Below are 19094 nucleotides of genomic sequence, written 5' to 3'. Positions count from 1 at the left end.
AGGCTATTGGACATATTTATGCACTCTGTGGTAGCTTCACTCACTTCTCACAACCTCTAACCTTTAACTCTAAATCTATGCATGCCTGTATTTCAGCTTCCTAGCTACGATGAGCTTGGATTCTTCTTTGGTCTGGACCAATGAGAACCAAAGCCAGGAAGTTTTCTGCAAAGGGGAGCTTTCTACCAATGACAAAAGCTGGGGGGGGGGGGGGGGGGGGGGGGGGTTATACTACAGTGTCTGAAAATAAGTCAAGCATAGTTGTACACACCTTTAATCCCAGCACTCATCAGGAGGCAGAGGCAGAGGCGCAGAGAGGCAGAGAGAAAGAGAGAGACAGAGACAGAGAGACAGAGAGTGACAGAGAGGGAGGCACAGAGGCAGAGGGATCTCTAAGATCAGCCTGGTCTATATAGTAAGTCCCATGACAGCCAGGACTACATAGAGAGACTGCCTCGAAACAACAAACAAACAAACAAAGAGCCATCTCAAAGGAAAACAGAGGAGGGAGCTGGAGAGAGGCAAGCCCTTGTGACACTGGTCTTAGAATCCAGCCTGAAGCCCAACTGGGGTCTGGCTTTCTCAGCAGTATAAACTAAACTCCTTCCTCTCGTCTATGCAGTTGGAAAGGTCTTTCCCATCTACCTTCTCTTCTAGTATTCCAAGAACAAAATTTTTCTTCTCTGGAAGTATAATTGCCTGGTGAGAGCCACCCTGGACACAGAGTACAGATGGCCCTTCCTAGGATACAGGCTCATGACAGCACATGCTCAAATACTACCAGCACACAATTACAAACTTGCTACTGTTTGTAGTGGGGACTGTTTTTATCTTCTTGGCACCTTGATTTGGCAATAGACTCCATTCCTCCCACAAAGTGGGGGATGGAGGAAAGGTCATGACCCTGACTGGGCTAATCACAGGGCCAAATACCACTGGCCACTGTCATTGATCCAAAAGGGCACAAGCATTGTAGTATAAATCACAGACAGAACTTTCTTTGGGATTTGCCAGACCAAAACTGGAGTGCCACTGGGATGCAATGGTACAAGTCTGGAGCTAAAGATCTACCAAGTCCCAAAAGTACAGGGGAAAAACCAATAAATCCAGGGGTCTGCTCACGGCTGCTTATTGTCTACTGATGTCCATTCTCCTTAATATCAGAAATTCCTTCCTAGTCTAGGTCACAGTAAGACCCCATCTAAAGACACACACACACACACACACACACACACACACACGTCCCAAGACACTTGTGTATCTGCACTGCTAGGGGAGTGTGATGGCTATTCTTAGTTGTCAACTTGACTACCTCAGGGATTAACTAAAACCCAACTATCTGGGCACACCTGTGAGAGATTTTTTTTTTTAACCATTTGAAGTGATAAGACCCATTTCTAGTATGGATCATTGAGGTGAGAGCCACACTTCCTGCTGGTGGCCTTTATAAAGGACACAGAAGAAGGAGGCTTGCTTTCTCTTTACCTGTTTGCTCTCACTCTCACTGGCAAGTCCATTCCTTCAGTGGCCAACTTCTTCAGGACTCCAGCTATATACTATAGATCAGGTGAGATAGCCAGTCTCCTCACAAACTGAACAACTGCTGGATTCTTGAACCTTCTGTTGGTAGACAGCCATTTTTTAACTACCTGGACCCCACAGCTTGTAAACCAATCTAATAAACTCCATATATGCGTGCGTGTGTATGCACACACACACACACATTTCCCCAGTCCTAGAATGTATAATTGAGATAGATATACTTAAAAGTTGGAAGAATTCTCACATTGGTTCCCTGACTTGTAGAATGAGGATTGAAGCCTATAGAATTGCCTCTACAGAAGAAAATAGTGAATCAAAAATAGTATTGTATCCCTCAAGGAACTGCAGAAATTAGTGCCACCATCAAGGACTTAAAAGATACATGGGTGGTGGTTTCCACCACATCTCCCTTTAACTCTCCCATCTGGCCAGAGCAGAAGACAGATGGATTGTGGAGAATGACAGTTGACTTTCTTTTTTTTTTTTTTTGGTTTTTCGAGACATTGTTTCTCTATATAGCCCTGGCTATCCTGGAACTCACTCTGTAGACCAGGCTGGCCTTGAACTCAGAGATCCGCCTGCCTCTGCCTCCCAAGTGCTGGGATTAAAGGTGTGCGCCACCACCGTCCAGCTAGATGAGATATCCTTACTTGAGCAGATTAACACATTTCCTGGTACATGGTATGGAGGTATTAGTCTACTGTACCCTGGTTTTGTGTGTCAACTTTACACAAACTAGAGTCATCAGAGAGGAAGGAGTCTCAGTTGAGCAAATGCCTCCATGAGATCCAGCTGTATGGCATTTTCTCATTTAGTGATCAAGAGGGAAGATGGAGCCCATTGTGAGTAGGGCCATCCCTGGGCTGGTGGTCCTGGGTTCTATAAGAAATGAGGCTGGGCAAGCCAATAGGCAGCACCCATCTATGGCCTCTGCATCAGCCACTGACTCCAGGTTCCTGCCTGTTTGAGTTCCTGATCTGACTTCCTTTAGTGACAAACAGCAATACTGAAGTCTAAGATGAATAAACCCTTTCCTCTTCAACTTGTTTTTTGGTCATGGTGTTTTCTAACAGCAGCAGAAACCCTAACTAAAACATCTAGCAAACACCTGCCCATAAAGACCACCAGAAGCAATTTGCTTTCAATTGCCAAAGCCTGAAGTACACCTTCACAGTTTTACCTCAAGGAAATTGCAACTTTCCAGCCCTATGTCATAACATAGCTTGCAGGGATCTGCATCATCTGTTTCTTCCACAAAATATCACATTGGTTCATTCATTATATTGACAACATCATGCTAACTGGACCAATTGACAGAAGGAAGCAATCACTTTGGACTTGTTGGTTACACATGAAAAAAATAACAAATGACAAACAGAAAGCATTTTGAATTGGATTAGAGCTGAGTTCACTCAGGTTTTTCTGCCAGCCCCACCAACGAGAAGTCAAGAAAGCCCCTGCTGGGTCCTGCCCTTCAGTGCAGAACTGTTTGGCCATTGTCTCTGAAAGCACTCGATTGACCAAGCCCTTCACCTCTAAACCAAGGACTCAGAGCAGAACCAGGAGGGCATGTGCTATCAGTTCGGGTCACTGGAAATGCTACTTCCTCAGGCTCTGTGTCTGCAGGATGACTTAAAAAGCCTCTCATGCATATGTGAGGCTGCCCTCAAGTACAAACATTTTAGTCTGACGCATGGGAGTGTTAACAAATACCAGACAGGACAAATGTGTCTAGGCTAGAGAGCATGGCTCACAGACACTCAATTTTAGTGAAGTAACCCTTGAATCAAGCAAGGAATGAACACCTGACTAAGCCATCCACACTGAAGACCTAAACCTGGGATTTTGCAGAAGCAGAATCTGAAGTGTAGGTTCCCTTCTTAAATGAATGAGCCTAAACCAGGATGTTTTAAGTCTTTTATTAACTACTTTAGGACAACTAAGGCCACCCTGAAACAACAACAGATATCACCTGCTCTACGTGCTTTTTCCTTTACTGACTATATTTTTGCTGTTTTGAAGCAGGGTCTCATGTAGCACACCAGGCAAGTGTTGAGTTCACTATGTAGCTCTTACTCCTCCTGCCTCTACCTCCCAGATACTTGGATGATGGTTACAAGTCACTACAACCTGTTTCTTTTCCTTATGTTCTAACCACCAATAGGAACCTGGGCTCTGAAATCACACTTTCCCCAGGATATGAGAAATTGTGGCTATTGGTCCCATATTAGGAGCAGAAAAGTGGAGTGTCATCTGTGTGGATGATGTGCAGTGGTGACAGGACAGGGTTGTGAGCAATACTTGGGCCATGTGACCCCATGCTGGGAGGGAGTTACTGCTCTGCAGGCCCATGCCCGGCAGGTTCCAGCCATCAGCAGGACCACAGGGCTGGAGTGTCAGCAACAGACCTTTCTGTCCTCCTCAGACAATGGTATGGTGACTATTGACAGATTAGGTGTAAGCATAGTGTGTAAAGACAGACAATTCTTCAAGATATTCTTATTAAAATTTTTTAAAAGTTCATTATTTTATGTGAAAGGACATTTTGGCTGCATATATGTCTTTACCACCTGTATGTCTGGTGACCATGGAAGTCAGAAACCCATCAGATCCTCTGGTACTGGAGTTACAGACAGATATAGGGCCATGTGAGTGTTTGGAACTGAACCTGGGTCCTCTGGAAGAGCAATGCTTAACCACTGAGTCATTTCTCCAGCCTTCTTATTAAATTCTTAAATGCTCAGAGCCATGGAAGATTGAAAAATTCTATCAATTAAAAAACAAAAAACCAAAAATACAACCAACAACAAGGAGAGTAGAAGTTGTCAAAAACAGGACAGCTCTTGTAGTCACCGACTGCTCTCTTTATCTCCAGGTTCATTTTAGAGTTCAAAAGAATTAAAGATATGAAGCAGAGACATTAGACTTGTGTTAGGGGTAGAAACTTCTGGTAGTAGCTTTTGGTGACATCGATCATCAGTTCCTGTGTGCACTCTGGGAGCTCCCCTGAGAAGAGTCCTGAGGAAAGAGAGAGCCAGTCAAGCCAGGGAGGCCTGTAACCCTACCATTTGTGCAAGTCTACAGACTTTTGCATTCTATTTCGAGGATCTAACTTTGAGGTCCTTCAGCTACAGACTGACAAGACTGTTGAGTACATACATCTTCTGAAAGTCTGAGTTTGGGAACCAAACACTACAGCTCTCAAATGAAGAAACAAAGTCCAGCTGGAGGAGGTCAGAACATGCTTAAGATCCAAAGAGAGAAGGCATCTCTGACTGCCGTGGGTTGTTCCACACAAGGGCTTCTCATACCCAGGACTCACTCCCAAGTGAGCACCACAGAGCCTTATTCCTATCCCCGAGGGAAGAACTGTTCTGCCATTCTTACAGTAAAACTCAGTCGACCAAGGCAGTGATACTGGGTACAGATGAATCAAAGAGGACAAGAGAACAGTCCATGATGGAATAAGCATGGTTAAGAATTTCAGGGTGTGGGGCTGCACAACTTTAATCCCAGCACCTGGGAGGCAGAGGCAGGTAGACCTGAGTTACAGCCCAGCCTGATCTACAGCGTGAGTTCCACAACAGCTAGGGTTGCATAGGAAACCTGTCTCAAAACAACAACCCTTCTGAAACAGAGGTACTGTACGCTGCTGTCTCCATTCATGCACTTTAAAAATAGGTATCATAACAGAGACAAGAAGTCTTATGTACTATTTTAGTGTTTAGAAGACAGTTTTAAGGAGGTTGAAATAGACATAGTAACATCAACATTACCTGGGCACCCGGAGAAGACAGTGAATGGGGGGACCACAGTTTCTGGAGGTAATACTGTATTGTCAAGAATTTTGCAGCAGTCTTTCAAGACACACCGGCGACCCTGAAATTATAGTCTGATTAACAGGTGTTGATCAAGACATTGAGGAGAGCTTGATTAGTGCGCTGTGTGGAGGCTGTTCTATACCATCTCTAGTCATGGTATTTTTATGACAGTGTCTCACTACTGTAGCCCGACTTAGTCTGGAATTTGCTATGTTGACCAGGCTAGCCTCAAACTCAGAGAACCAACTGCTTCTACCTCTGGAGTGCTAGGATAACTAGCATGCATCTCCATACCCAGGCACTCATGGTTTCTTATAATAGCCAGGATGCCAGGGATAATGACAGGGTATTTGGTTGAAATTATATACGTCATGTAGAATCTGACAAGGAAGAGTAAAGGGTGTGTGTGTGTGTGTGTGTGTGTGTGTGTGTGTGTGTGTTCAGGCATGCACATGAACACTACAGATAATATATATTATTTTAGGCATTAGACATTAAGCAAACCTTTTTCTTCTGAGAGTTCTTTTTCTCTTCTACTTGACCTAGTGGCATCTGCTGTTTTGCTGCCTTTTTCTTCTACTAACAGAAGCTTTTTGCAATGGGCACTACCCACCCCCATCTTGGTCCACATGCTTTACCTCTAGCCCATATATAGACTCCAAGCTTGATCAGTGACAAGTTTAGGGAACTAGCACATGAGCCAACTTAGTCTAATGAACCTCAACCATGGGTTTCTGTAGGGATGACAGGGAAATGAAGCACATTCCAGGAGAGTTCTCAGAAGATGAATGGATACCCACAGCAGCATCTCATCCTTGCCAGGAAGTAACCTCCAGAGGAAAGACAAAAGGGATGAAGGCTTGTTTTCATGTTATCAGATGAACCTTTGGATCATGTGAGCATGGAATTAGGATCTACTTCTGGACTCTCTCTATATATTAGCTCATCTAATACATTTGGTTGGGCACCTGCCTGTTTAAGGGTTACTTGTCTGTTCTTTTGTTAATTCCAAAAGAAAAACATCTTGACAAATGTTCTTAAGTACAAGATATTAGTCAATTTGTTTGTCCTCAGGAGATAGCTATTTGGATATTTGGACTACACCTGTGTGTGTGTGTGTGTGTGTGTGTGTGTGTGTCTGTGTGTGAGCCTAGTGGAGGACACGGGTTTATATCAGGAAAGTGGTAATTTTCAACCTTTTTTTTTTAAAAAAACAAACTCTTTCATTGAGCCTAGACCTAGAGCTCACTGTTGTAGCTAGCCTACCTAGCCTCTGGGGCCCCAGCATTGTCTCCACCTCTCCCAAGCACTGGGATTACAGGCATGTGCCACCATGTGCAACTTTTACATGGTGCTAGAGATCGAAGCTCAGATTCTTTACCACAAACACACACACACACACACACACACACACACACACACACACACAGAAACACTACCCACAGAGTCACCTCTCCGGCCTATTGACTGTTTTTACTTGAGCTTGTAAATTCATCTGTATCTTGATAAGCCTGCTTACTTCCATTTGAAAAAGTATGCTGCCAATGAAATCTTTCAAAGTTTTATTTGTTTCAGTGTATTGGTATCTTGTCTCCTGCTGCCTTTGGAAGCCCTGAAGCTAGGATTAGAGATGGTGGTGAGCCATTATGTGGGTGCTACAAATTGACTCTGAGTCCTCTGGAAGAACAGCCAGTGCTTTTTAACTGCTGATCCATCTCTCCAGCTTCCCTAAATAAAAAATTTTATTTATTTTTTTTAAATATTTATTTATTTTATGTAAATAAAAATTAAAAAAAAAAAGGTCCTACCACCAGATATGATAGCTGTAAAAAAATTTTAATCCAGTAACATGGCTGCTCTGGCAAGGAATCACATCCAAAGACTAGGTCTGTGTGATCCAGCTAACATGACACATACCTTTAATTCCTCTGGCTGAATACAGACATACTCTTAGTACACACCTTTAATCCCAAACCATGAAGGAAAGGTTAGTTTGTAGAAGGAAGCGTCCATGAGAGTGATGTCTAACTGAGGGGTAGACAAAGTGCAAAATCAGAGAAAGATCTGGCAGAAGGAGTCAGAGATGGATACACCCAATTCTCATGAGAAAGACAGGAAAGAGAAGCTACTGAAGAGCAGCATAGAGAGAGCTCAGTCAGCTCAGTTCAGTTCAGTCAGCTTGGTTGGTGCAGTTCCGTTCAGTTTAGTTTAGTATAATCAAAGTCAGTGCAGTTGAGTTGAGTTCAGAGGCAGTTTTTACTGACACCGTTTTACAGAGACAGGTTGCAAAGAGAACAAAGAGAATGGGCCAGAGAATAAGAAGGAGCCAGAAGATTAGAACAAATTGTCAGTGTTAGTTTGAGGCCAAGTAGAGCAATTCACTGAGAAGCTGAGAAGCCAGTTTGAATCAGTCAACTTGGAGAGGAGTTTTGAGCCAGAACAGCTGAGTTGAACCAGCCAGGTAGAGTTGAGAAGGAACTAGAAAAGGTGAGCTTATTCAACATTAAGCCTCCAAGACAACTGCATTTGGTGAATAAAAGTTACTTTTAACAGTTAGCAGCCTACTTTAATCCCAACACGTATGAAGCACAGACAAGCAGATCTCTTGGCAAGCATAGAACAGCTATTAGTGAGACAAACAAAACAAAACCCAGGGGGCCACAGAGATGGCTCAGCAGTTAAAAGCACTCAATTCTCTTCCAAAGGACCATGTTCAATTCCTAGGACAGCTGTAGCTCACAACTGTCTCTAGTTCCAGCGAATCTTATATCCTTTTCTGACCTCTGCAGTCTCCTAGCACACATGCAATGCAGATATACATGCAGGCAAACACCCATACACATAAAATAAAATAAGTTTGTTTTTGTTTAAGGAGACAGGGTTTCTCTGTGTAACAGTCCTCACTGTCCTGGAACTTGCTTTGTAGACCAGGCTAGACTAACAAAGATCCACATGTCTCTATCCCATTCAGTGTTGGGATTAAAGGTACCACCACACCTGGCTTTTTTAAAAAGCTCCTATCTGCAAGGCCTGAATTTCATGAATGCTTAAGCTGTCTCCAGCTGGATGGACAAAACAATTGGCAACAGTTGGTGTGTCTAGTTCAGAAGCAGGCTGTAAGTGCAGATGTTGATTCTTCCCTGGAAGTTCTCATTCATTAATTGGCTTTGGTATTTTCAAAGATATCAACTATCTCCCCCAGTGAACAACAAAGTGATGTTATCACTAAGGCTGTGGTCATGCCTACACTCCTAATTTCCAAGACTAAGCACATGGATATAGAATGTGCTAAGTAAAGCATGGCACATTCCCACTGACAAAGGGCCTGAGAAAAATACAGTGGGAAGGAATCTTTTCACTACTTACTGATAGCCACCATAGAGCCTGCAGCCTGCTTTGTCTACTAGTTAATCATAACACCCATTTAGATCCAACTTACTTAGGGAAATAGAGTTTAACTAATTTCAGGAACATTAAGAGTACAGGGATTAATTCACAACAGTATGAAGAATACAGACAGCTTTAAGACATGAGTGGATTTGTAATGGCTGAGGAGGTAAAAGGCTTCTTTATCTTCCTCAAGGAGGAATCAGGAGCTGTAGCTATGCTGCTCATTTTACTCTGACCTGGCTAACTTTATGTAAGCCAAGTTAACATAACTGCTCAGTATTTCCCTCACCCTGGAAGCAGGACATAAAGCCAAACCAACAGCAAAGCTGCCAGGACTGGACGTAACAAGCATAAAGCTGGTGCACCATAATGGCTGAGATACTGCTTGCAATTCCAATTTATACCTTCCACAAGCCATTACTGGACCGTCACATGGGGCACTCTAGGAAAGTCTATGTGCCACAGGGGCAGTTAGGCCTTAGCTCTGAGAGTCTACAGTTCTAAAGACTTTAAAATTTAAAAGGCTTTAAAAACTGCCAAGGTTTAACAAGTATTGCTCACACTCAACAATGATAAGGGCTATTCTGAAAAGTAATATTTGGAAGAGATACAAAAAGCAGAGTATCTCTCCAGGAATGCTGAGACAGGCCTATAACCCAGCTACTTGAAAGGCTAGGACAGCAGTGGCTTACATTCAAGGCCAGTCTAATCCTTGTCATGTACACAGCAAGTTCCTGATTAGTCCAAACAACATAGCCAGGCCCTGTCTTAAAATAAAACAAAATTTTAAAAAGTGATTTAAGTGTTAAAAATGTAGCTCAGGAGTGAATGCTTGCCAGGGATGCACAGGGCAGGGGTTCAATTTCTGGCAGCAGTTTGTAATAACCAGTGTAATAACTGTATGTATTTATAAGTTATAGTGTGATACTTCAGTGCACAACATGTGCTGATCAAATTAATACAATTGAAATTTTGATTGTCTTATCACTTGATGTTTAGAGCCTACCAATGCCTCTTCAGGTTCTTAAATTGTTGTGGATAAGTATACAGTAAGTTGTTGTGGACTGAGGCTCCTCTGCTGTGCTGTGCACTAGAACATCCTCCTTGCTACGTTGTACATTAGTGCCCTTATTCCATCTCCTTCTAGCTTCTCTCTTAATCATTTTTCTCCTTTCTTCTATTTGACATCAACTTTTTGTTTGTTTGTTTGTTTTTGTTGTGTTTTTTTTGTCAAGACAGGGTTTTTCTACATAGCCCTGGCTGTCCTGAAACTGGCTCTGTAGACCAGACTGGCTTCAAACTCAGAGATCCATCTATATCTGCCTTCAAAGTGCTGGGATTAAAGGCATAACCCATGACTGTTTGATTGAGATCAACTTTTTTCATTCCTCATTCTTTAACACAGAGCTGAACAGTAGCTTTTGCTCTACACGTAGTAAGGAATGCCTTTGAAACAAGAATATGTGGCAGAATTATTGTTTCTCCATCTCTAAGTCCAATTAGAATTGTTTTCACATCAACATGAGCTCCCCTGCACTGACCACCCATGCTGAGACTCTGTGGCTTCCAGAACAAGAACTGTGAACTGCACGGGTTTCGATACTTTAACATCTGACACTCAGCTAGAGCAAAAGAGTTCTGCATTTTGGGGTTGAAGAACCTGGATTTTACTATAATCTAGTCTGTGGTACACATTTGAAATATGCAAAACATCTTCTCTAGACTTTATGGAGATAACCTTTGGTTATTAACATTCTTAACTAAAACATGATTCTCAGAAACCCCAACAGCTGTTTTTTATCTACAAAACTGCAAAAACAAAAAAACCCAAACCTTGATCTTGAAGCCTCTGCTTCTATGGATGATGGTCTTTCAGGTGCCACTGAACTGGAAGCCTATCTGTTCCCTGCACTACCTGCAGTCCCCTAACAATATGCCATTTGGTGACACTGACCCTCACACACAACAATCCCTCTCCTGAACTGCCCAAGCTACCACTGTCTTCTGCAGTAGTTTCAATTTGCCCATCATATCTGTGGTGGTTTGGATATGCTTGACCTAGGGAGTGGCACTACTGGGAGGTGTGGCCTTGGAGTGGATGTGACATTGTTGGAGGAAGTGTGTCACTGTTGGGGTGGGCTGCTGCCTGGAGACAGCAGTATCTGTTGGCCTTCAGAACAAGATGTAGAACTCTCAGCTCCTTCTCTAGTACCATGCCTGCTTGGACACTGCAATGCTTCCTGCTATGATGATAATGGACTGAACCTCTGAACCCGTAAGCTAGTTCCAATTAAATGTTGTCCTTATAAGAGTTGCCTTGGTCATGGTGTTTTTTCACAGTAGTGGAAACCATAGCACACTGTAAGTTTTATGAGGCAAGGCAACAAAGAGCAATCTGCAGTGCAGTTATTCAAATGGCATGTATATTTTATCATAGCTCTACTGCTGCCTTTGTCAGATCCCTTAGTATTAGCATCAGACACACCTGTGGACTTTACAGCCAGCTCTTAGACCCAGCGACCAGACATCATGTCATCTCTAGGTGACAACACTGCTCCTGTGTCCATTGCCATGGCACCAACTGAACCCCTTTGCGTATGAGTCACAGCCTGAATAAAAGGCCTATCCCCACCCCCAACAGACACACACACACACCAGCTCCTTCTTTCCTCCTACCCTCTCCCAGAGGCTGCCTCTGCCAATAAACCTCCCACGTGAGACCTGATACACAGTGTGATTTGTCTGGGACTGACCCGCCTATTCTAACACTTAGCATCTATGGATCTCAATACTCTCAGCAGTAAACAGGAATAACAACAGTGCCAGCACCCTTGTGTGGTTACGAATATTAAATGAAGTAATTGATGGAAAAGAAGTTTTGTGTGTGTATACATTTATGTGTGAGTACATGTATGTGTCCATGTTGGGACGTATGTGTGTACACATTCATACAGAGGCCAGATGTTACCCTCCAGTGTTGGTCCTCAGGCACCATCACCTTGTTTTTCATGACACTGGGTCTCTCCTTGCTCTGGTGCTTGGCAAGTAGGCTGGTTGGTCAGACAGTCTGCCTGTTTCTGCCTCCCCAGCGCTTACAAATGTGTGATACCACACCTGGCTCTTTACATGGGTTCTAGGACCAAACTCAAGTTCTCATTTCTGCATGACTGGTGCTTTACCAACTGAACCCTTAGCCCAGGGAAAGAGTTGAACATCATATGGAAGAATGTCAATAGAGGCTAGCCATTATTTCTTGGTTTTATTTTGGGTGTATGTTTGTGTCTTTGTGGTGTTGAAGAATCAAATCCAGAGCCTCATACAAGCTACATATGCACTCTACATCTGAGTTAGTTCCCCAGCCCACTAGCCATTATTATTATTAATGCTTGGAAAAAAATCCAAATCCAGTAAGAAAATTTTAACCCCAGGAAACTGGAAATGGCTCATCCACCATTACAGAGACAAAGTTCTACCAATGGGGTGGGGAGGGGAAGACAAAGGAAATGAAGCTGCTTAGCTGAGTGAATCCTATACTCACAATCACACAGTTCTTGCCAACATGCACATAAGAACCAATCTGGGCAGCGTTGACCACACAGTCTTCCTCAATAAAGACATGATCTCCAATATGCAGAGGAAAGAATGCAACACTAAAAAGGAAAAGAAGATGAATCAGGAAAGGCAAGGTGATAGAGCTTAGGTTAAGGTTTACAGAACTACAGAGCATAACCTCAACATTTATTTATTTATGTATTTGCAGAATGACTCACTTGTTTTGTTTTTTGGGACAGAGACTGTCTTTGTAGTTCTGACCATCCTGGGGCTCTCTAATGTAGAGTGGCCTCAAACACACTAAGATCCTCTTGCCTCTGCCTCACAAGCTCTGGGATTATAGACATTCATTCCTAGGCCCAGCCTTTACAGATACTCTATGTTACCTAGGCTAACCTAAAATTTGTCACACAGGATGACCTTAACCCCTTGATCCTCCTGACTCAGCTTCCTGAGCAATGGATTATAGGCAGGTACCATACCCTCAGTTTTTGTCATGTCTTAATAATATTACTCCTTGCAAGAAAACAGTCCTCAGGTCACAGATACTCCAAACGTTAAAACCAAAGAATCAACCTAATAACTCAAAATCAGGATTGCTGGATTATGCAAGGAAACAATAAAGCAGGAGCAGCAGGATCTTCAAAGAAGATCAATGTGTGCGGGTACTAACCTGGTCCTGCTTTTTTTGACAAAGCTCACACATGTCTAGTAATCTGTTTCCAGGACTGACAAGTTCATAGGCTATCAGTTCGGATGACCAACAGACAGCAAAAACAAATGAACAACAAATTAACTAACCAACTAACTAACTAACTAACTAACTGGGAGCCTAGGTGAGAAAAGAGGGTTTCACATAGCCCAAGCTGTCTTCAATTTCTTATGTAAAAGATAACCTTGGGTATCTGATCTTGCCTCTGAACTAGAGCAGTGTGCCACCATACTCCATTCATGAAGTGCTAAGACTGAACCCAGGCCCTTATGCATGCTAAATAAGTACTATATATTCCCAGATCTTAAACAAAAAATGTTTTAGTTCACAACATTCTTAAAATTTAATCATCTACCATATTTACCAAGTTCCTACTGTGTCCCAGACTCTTTGCTAGGAACTGGGGATGCAATGTAAACAACATAGATCTGTCATATGAGGAATGTACAATCAAGAAGACAGCAGATGGAGTAAAGGACTGCATGCATAACTAGACACACCCGTGATCTGAAGTGACAGCACATAACTAGGACACTTTACCTAGATGGGGGCTCTGCAGAAAGCCTAATACTGAGTGGAATTTAAAGACAGATGTGGTGGCTCACATCTTTAATCCTGGCACTTGTGTGGCACAGGAAGTCATATATCCATGAGTTCAAGGCCAGCCAGAGCTGCCCAGTGAGAGCTTATCTCCAAAACAAAACAAAACATACTTAAATCAAGACTTGAAGGACGAATAGGAGTTACCCAGGCTTCTTGCAGACATCTAACCTTATTTCCATTCTCTACAATTCTCAAATATCACTGACAATGTTTCTATAACAGCATTTATCAGACAATGTTTAAAAAAAAAAAAAAAAAAAAAGACGTGTATGTGTGTGTGTGCGTGTGTGTTCCTGGGTACCTACAGAGGTCAGAAAGGAGTGGTAGATACCTTGTAGCTCTAGAGTTATAGGCTACTTAATGTGGATGCTGAGATCTGAACCTGGTCCTTTGACCGAGCAGTAAGCACTCTGAACCACTAAGCCAAGCCCCTAGGTCATATTTGAAATCTGTGAACAAGATGAGATATAAAGTAGTTGTTTACTCACTAACTCCTTCAGCCCTGTTCTACAAGGAATATTTTATAAGTTATAGTATCTATCAGCTAAAACTAAGATTTACTTAAACTCTGTTAATTTTTAGTATTTTAAGTCTCTTCCTCTTGGAAGGCAGAGGCAGGTGGATTTCTGAGTTCGAGGCCAACCTGGTCTACAGAGTGAGTTCCAGGACAGCCAGGCTTACACAGAGAAACCCTGTCTCAAAAAACAAAAAACAAAACAAAATAGAAGTCTCTACCTCTTGTGAAACAGAAGTTCCTTGATCACGTAGCAGTCTACAGCAAACCCTCTTAAACTTTTTCTGATACTTTTTTAGCCAAGACATTTTTTTCTATATAATAGGTTTCCTGGTGAAACATTTAAGCTGAGTGCTGTGGCACTCACCTATAACCCCAGCACTTAGGTGGCTGAGTGAGGAAAATTAGGGGGAGGGGGATGAGGAGGGGAGGGTTCAAGGCCAGACTGAGCTACACTAGACCTATCTCAAACACACACACACAAATATTTACTGGAAATAGATCTTAAGCAGCCTATGGCCATAGTGATCTGAATGTGTCCAATCTCATTGTAAATCATAGAGAAATTTATTTTAAAATAAAACTTTGAGCCGGGCAGTGGTGGCGCACGCCTTTAATCCCAGCACTTGGGAGGCAGAGGCAGGCGGATTTCTGAGTTCGAGGCCAGCCTGGTCTACAGAGTGAGTTCCAGGACAGCCAGGGCTACACAGAGAAACCCTGTCTCGGGGGGAAAAAAAAAAAAAAAAAAAACCTTTGATATACATATAACTTTACCATTATTAAAGACAAAAGCAAGTGTGTATGCTGTGGTGTGTTCATTTATTGTTACATTAGGTCTTGTCTGGGTATTTAATAGTGCAAAACAGAGCATCTTCACTGTTGTTCAGAGTTGACTGATACCCTAATTTTATAATTATCAATACTCAGAAAGACTGTGCATAAACACTCAGTACAAAATGGCAGGTATGTTTAAAGCCATTTCAGAAACCATTGGAAAAATATGTCCTAATCTCAAGACAAAATACATTGACTAACTTTTCCTTTTAATGAACTCAGGTCAGCAACTCAAAGAGCAACTGTCGTAAAACAACAATTTTTTTTTGAAAGATTTGTTTTATATGTATGTGTGTAAAAGTATCTCTTATTCTCCTGATCTAATTGTTGTCTCAGAGGCTTCCTGCTTCTGTCTGCTAACCTACGCACAGTTCTGGAAGCTTCTGGCCTCCATACAATCTTACCTAGGCCTAGAGTGTTTTCAGTCTCTGAGATCTACTACTGATTAAGCTCAGCCTTTCTAGTTCTTTCTAAGCTCTGGCTGGCTGGTTCAACCCAGCTGTTCTGGCTTAAATGCCTCTCTTAAGATGACTGACTCAGTCTGGCTTCTCTCTCTGCCTCTGACTGAATTGCTCTGCTTAGCCTCATACTAAATCTGGCAATTGGTTCTGATTTCTGGCTCCTTCTCATTCTCTGGCTTGTTCTCTCTTCAACCTGTCTCTGTAAAACTCTCCCAGTAAAACTGCCTCCTTTCTTCTCTTTCTTTATGTTGCCTCTTTCCTCTCTAATCTCCTGAGAGTCAGGCATATCCTAGTGTCAAATCTTTCTCTGTTTTGTTACTTTGTATGCCTCTCAATTAGACATCACTATCAAGCACAGGCCTTTCCTTCTACAAACTAACTTTACCTTCATTCGTTGGGATTAAAGGTGTGTACTAAGGGTGTTTCTGTATTCAAACCAGAGGGGTTAAAGGTGTGTCCTAAGGTGTGTCTGTATTCCAGCCAGAGTAACCCTTTTCGGGATTAAAATTCCTCTACATATGTGTATTTGCTTGCATAAGTTTATGTACACCCAATGTATGTAAGAGTCCAAGGAGGCCAGAAGGAACTAGTCCTTAACTGGAACAATAGGCAGCTGTAAACCAGCCAAGTTCTTTGTAAGAGCAGTGGTACTCTTAACCACTGAACCATCTCTCCAGCCTCAAAAAACACCATTCTAATATGATAAAATCCAAGGATATACTAATTTTATACTTACATGTTAAGGAATGACTGTAAGAAAATATGAACAGTTTATCTTCAATAACTAAACCATTGTTTCCCTAATAGCAGCAAAATACACAGTAAAGACATTAGAATTTATACCATAGTTCAAACCTGAGTGGAACCTTCAGGAAGCACTCATTGGTATGGCTTATATGGTGTTATGCACAGTGCAGTGTGCATTCGTGTGTGCAGAGCTGAGGCTGCAGTAGTGTCAGATGATGTACCATGAGCATGTACTGCCAAAAACTTTGGATTCATTCTGTATTTCGTTTTTAATTAATTTTTGGCTTTACATACTCAGAAACCTTTCATGTGTTGCCAAATTTTCATAGCCCTCCACATGGAGTCATGCAATGATTATACAGAGTCATGACTTGCAGTTTAAGAAACTATGGCCATACCAGTCCTGAGCATTCTCTAATTTTAAATTAAAAATTCAAATATCTCAGTATTATTTGATTCTGGCATACATGTGAGAGGAAACTCCAACTTCACCCTTTACCCAGGCTTTACTATCTATGCTTCAGTTGTCTAATTTTGTATGGACTTTTCTACTGCTGACAGAAAACAATGAACAAGGTTACAAGCACCCAGAGTGAGGTCCATTATTGTCAGCCCCTATGCAGCGCCCCCAAATGGCTAGACCTTCTCATTATACATTTAAACACATGGTGGTGGGCAACAACAGGAACAGTATGGAGCCTAGGACTGCAAATATTAATTAAGTCACATACCCTTTGCTGAATTTTTTGAACGGTGGCCTTATGACACTACGACTTTTCACAACACAGTGACGTCCAACTCTTACATTTGCCAGGTCTCCTCGGATGATACAGTCATTCATTATAATGGTCTATGAAGCAAAATACATTTAAAAATTACCAGTGTAGTCCATTTCCCTGAATTCTGTTTTAAAATACTTAAGATATTGCCTCTTTAAGTTTTGTGTCTAGTAGTCCTGGGCACAATACAGCATAGCAGTACAATCTTTCTGGGCACAATACAGCATAGCAGAACAATCTGCCACTGTATATTCTTCAGACATAAAAGATTTCTGGTCCTTCCCTCCACCACCACCACCTTCTTATTCATAATATTTATTGCAATGTAAATCCTATTTAAATACAGTATTGAAGAAAATGACAAAAGTGTTCACATTCAGTTCAGATGAAATTCCTCTGCTTACACTTCTCCATCTAGCTAACCCTGTGTCTCCTGTACCCTCTCTTGTCATATTTCATGTGTTATTGCCCTCCCCATTCCTCTTCCTTAAAGCTTCTTTATTCCGTGGCTGGAGACATGGCTCAGAGGTTAACAGCACTGACTGATCTTCCTGAGGTCCTGAGTTCAATTCCCAGCAACCACATGATGGCTCACAACCATCTATGCTGATATCTGGAGTCCCTATTCTGAACCACAGGGATACGTGCAGGCAGAACACTGTATACATAATAAATAACTCTTTAAAAACATGCTTCTTTATTCCCCATCTAATGGGCCGCTCTCTAATTTCTTGGCTTCTCCTCATTGATCATCTTTGTGCATTCAATCAATCTAATTTGGAGAAAAAAATAAAACAAAGAAAGAGAACTAGAAATGACATATGGTGACACAGCACTATTTTATATACCCTGCTGGTACAGTGACTAGTCAAAGGAGGCAAGGGTATGCCTCCTGAAGCTGCCTGTGCCCTTTACCTTGCCATTGAGAACGATGTTCTGGCTTCCACACAAAACAGACTGACGACTAACTTTGTTCCCAGATGCCTAAAAGCAAAACAGAAATCTAGGGTGAAAAACAGAGGGTTTCAGGACTACAGTTCCTGTCACAAAAGCTCACATTGCAGAGAAAATTACTTCAAATGAAGGGCAGTCTAAAAAGGAATGAGGCCTGAGTGTATACTGCACCCCTACTATCCTAGCTCTGGGCAGAATGATTGTAAATTTGGGGTTAGACTAAACTATGAAGTGAGACTCCATCACAAAACAAAACAACAAAAACAAACTAGGGTAGAAACAAACTAGGAGAGGGAACGGAAGGCTGAAGGGCATAGTGCTTACGGACTGAATCCAATCTATCAAAAGGGCAAGGGTAGATTAGGAACTGAAGGCTCGAGAAATGAATTCAGGATTGGTGTCTAATGACAGGTCTAACGACAGATGTGCATTCAAACCCCAGTTCCATATAATGGTTTCATTGCCCTATGTGAGGAAAATTACTTTGCCATGATCACAGACCTACAGAAAAAAATGATAGTAACCCTAATAGTGGCAGTTTACACGTGTTATTATGAGTTGACAATTAGAAACAATAACTTCTTAGCACGTAAGCAGTCTGTGAAATACTATTTTTAAAAGAGCCCGGAGCCTGAAAATGTAATTAATATCAGAATGAACAGGTTGTATTGTGTATACGTCTGGAAGATATTATTTCTATAGGAAAATCAGGCGTGTGTATATGCACACACATACATACATATGCATACACACCCACCCACACTTCCCTCCCCTGCTACACACACACACACACACACACACACACACACACACACACACGGACACACGGGATGGAGGAGGAGGAGAGAGGCTAATTCATGCATGCACCGACTAAATAACAATCAGATGAAACACGAAGCGTCTCTACGTCATCCAAGGAAGGAACTGAAGGAGCAGGGGCGAGTGTAGCAGGGACAGGAGGGGAGAGCGTCTAGTCCTCGAGGAGCCCGTAACTGCCAGCGGGGACAGGGTCGCCACACGCGCACCGTCTCGATGTACTCGGACTTGTTGTACAGCAGTTCGCCCAACTCCATGGCTGCCTCCTCTGTGAACCTCAGGATCCTGTCAGTCTCTCAGGCTGACCGTGATTCCAGCTACTTCCGGTTGACTGTCCACTTCCGCTATCCGCGCCTTCGACTCTCATCG

The 19094-nt window shown here is 42.3% G+C and overlaps 1 protein-coding gene across 1 annotated transcript; it reads right to left on the bottom strand.

Annotated features, from left to right (window-relative positions):
* Positions 1-3445: 3445 nt before the first annotated feature.
* Dctn5 (dynactin subunit 5) lies at positions 3446-19091 on the bottom strand. Its single transcript, XM_034508388.2, has 6 exons — positions 18935-19091; positions 17871-17939; positions 16908-17026; positions 12292-12403; positions 5319-5421; positions 3446-4560 (listed from the first exon to the last, which is right to left on the bottom strand). The coding sequence occupies exons 1-6, from the start codon at positions 18980-18982 to the stop codon at positions 4463-4465; spliced, it is 549 nt and encodes a 182-aa protein (XP_034364279.1). The 5' UTR covers positions 18983-19091; the 3' UTR covers positions 3446-4462.
* Positions 19092-19094: the final 3 nt, after the last annotated feature.

The sequence above is a fragment of the Arvicanthis niloticus genome, chromosome 1 (genome assembly GCF_011762505.2).
Source record: "Arvicanthis niloticus isolate mArvNil1 chromosome 1, mArvNil1.pat.X, whole genome shotgun sequence".
Classification (NCBI taxonomy): Eukaryota; Metazoa; Chordata; class Mammalia; order Rodentia; family Muridae; genus Arvicanthis; species Arvicanthis niloticus.
Note: the sequence above shows the minus strand (reverse complement) of the source record. Positions and strands in the feature narration are given on the sequence as shown.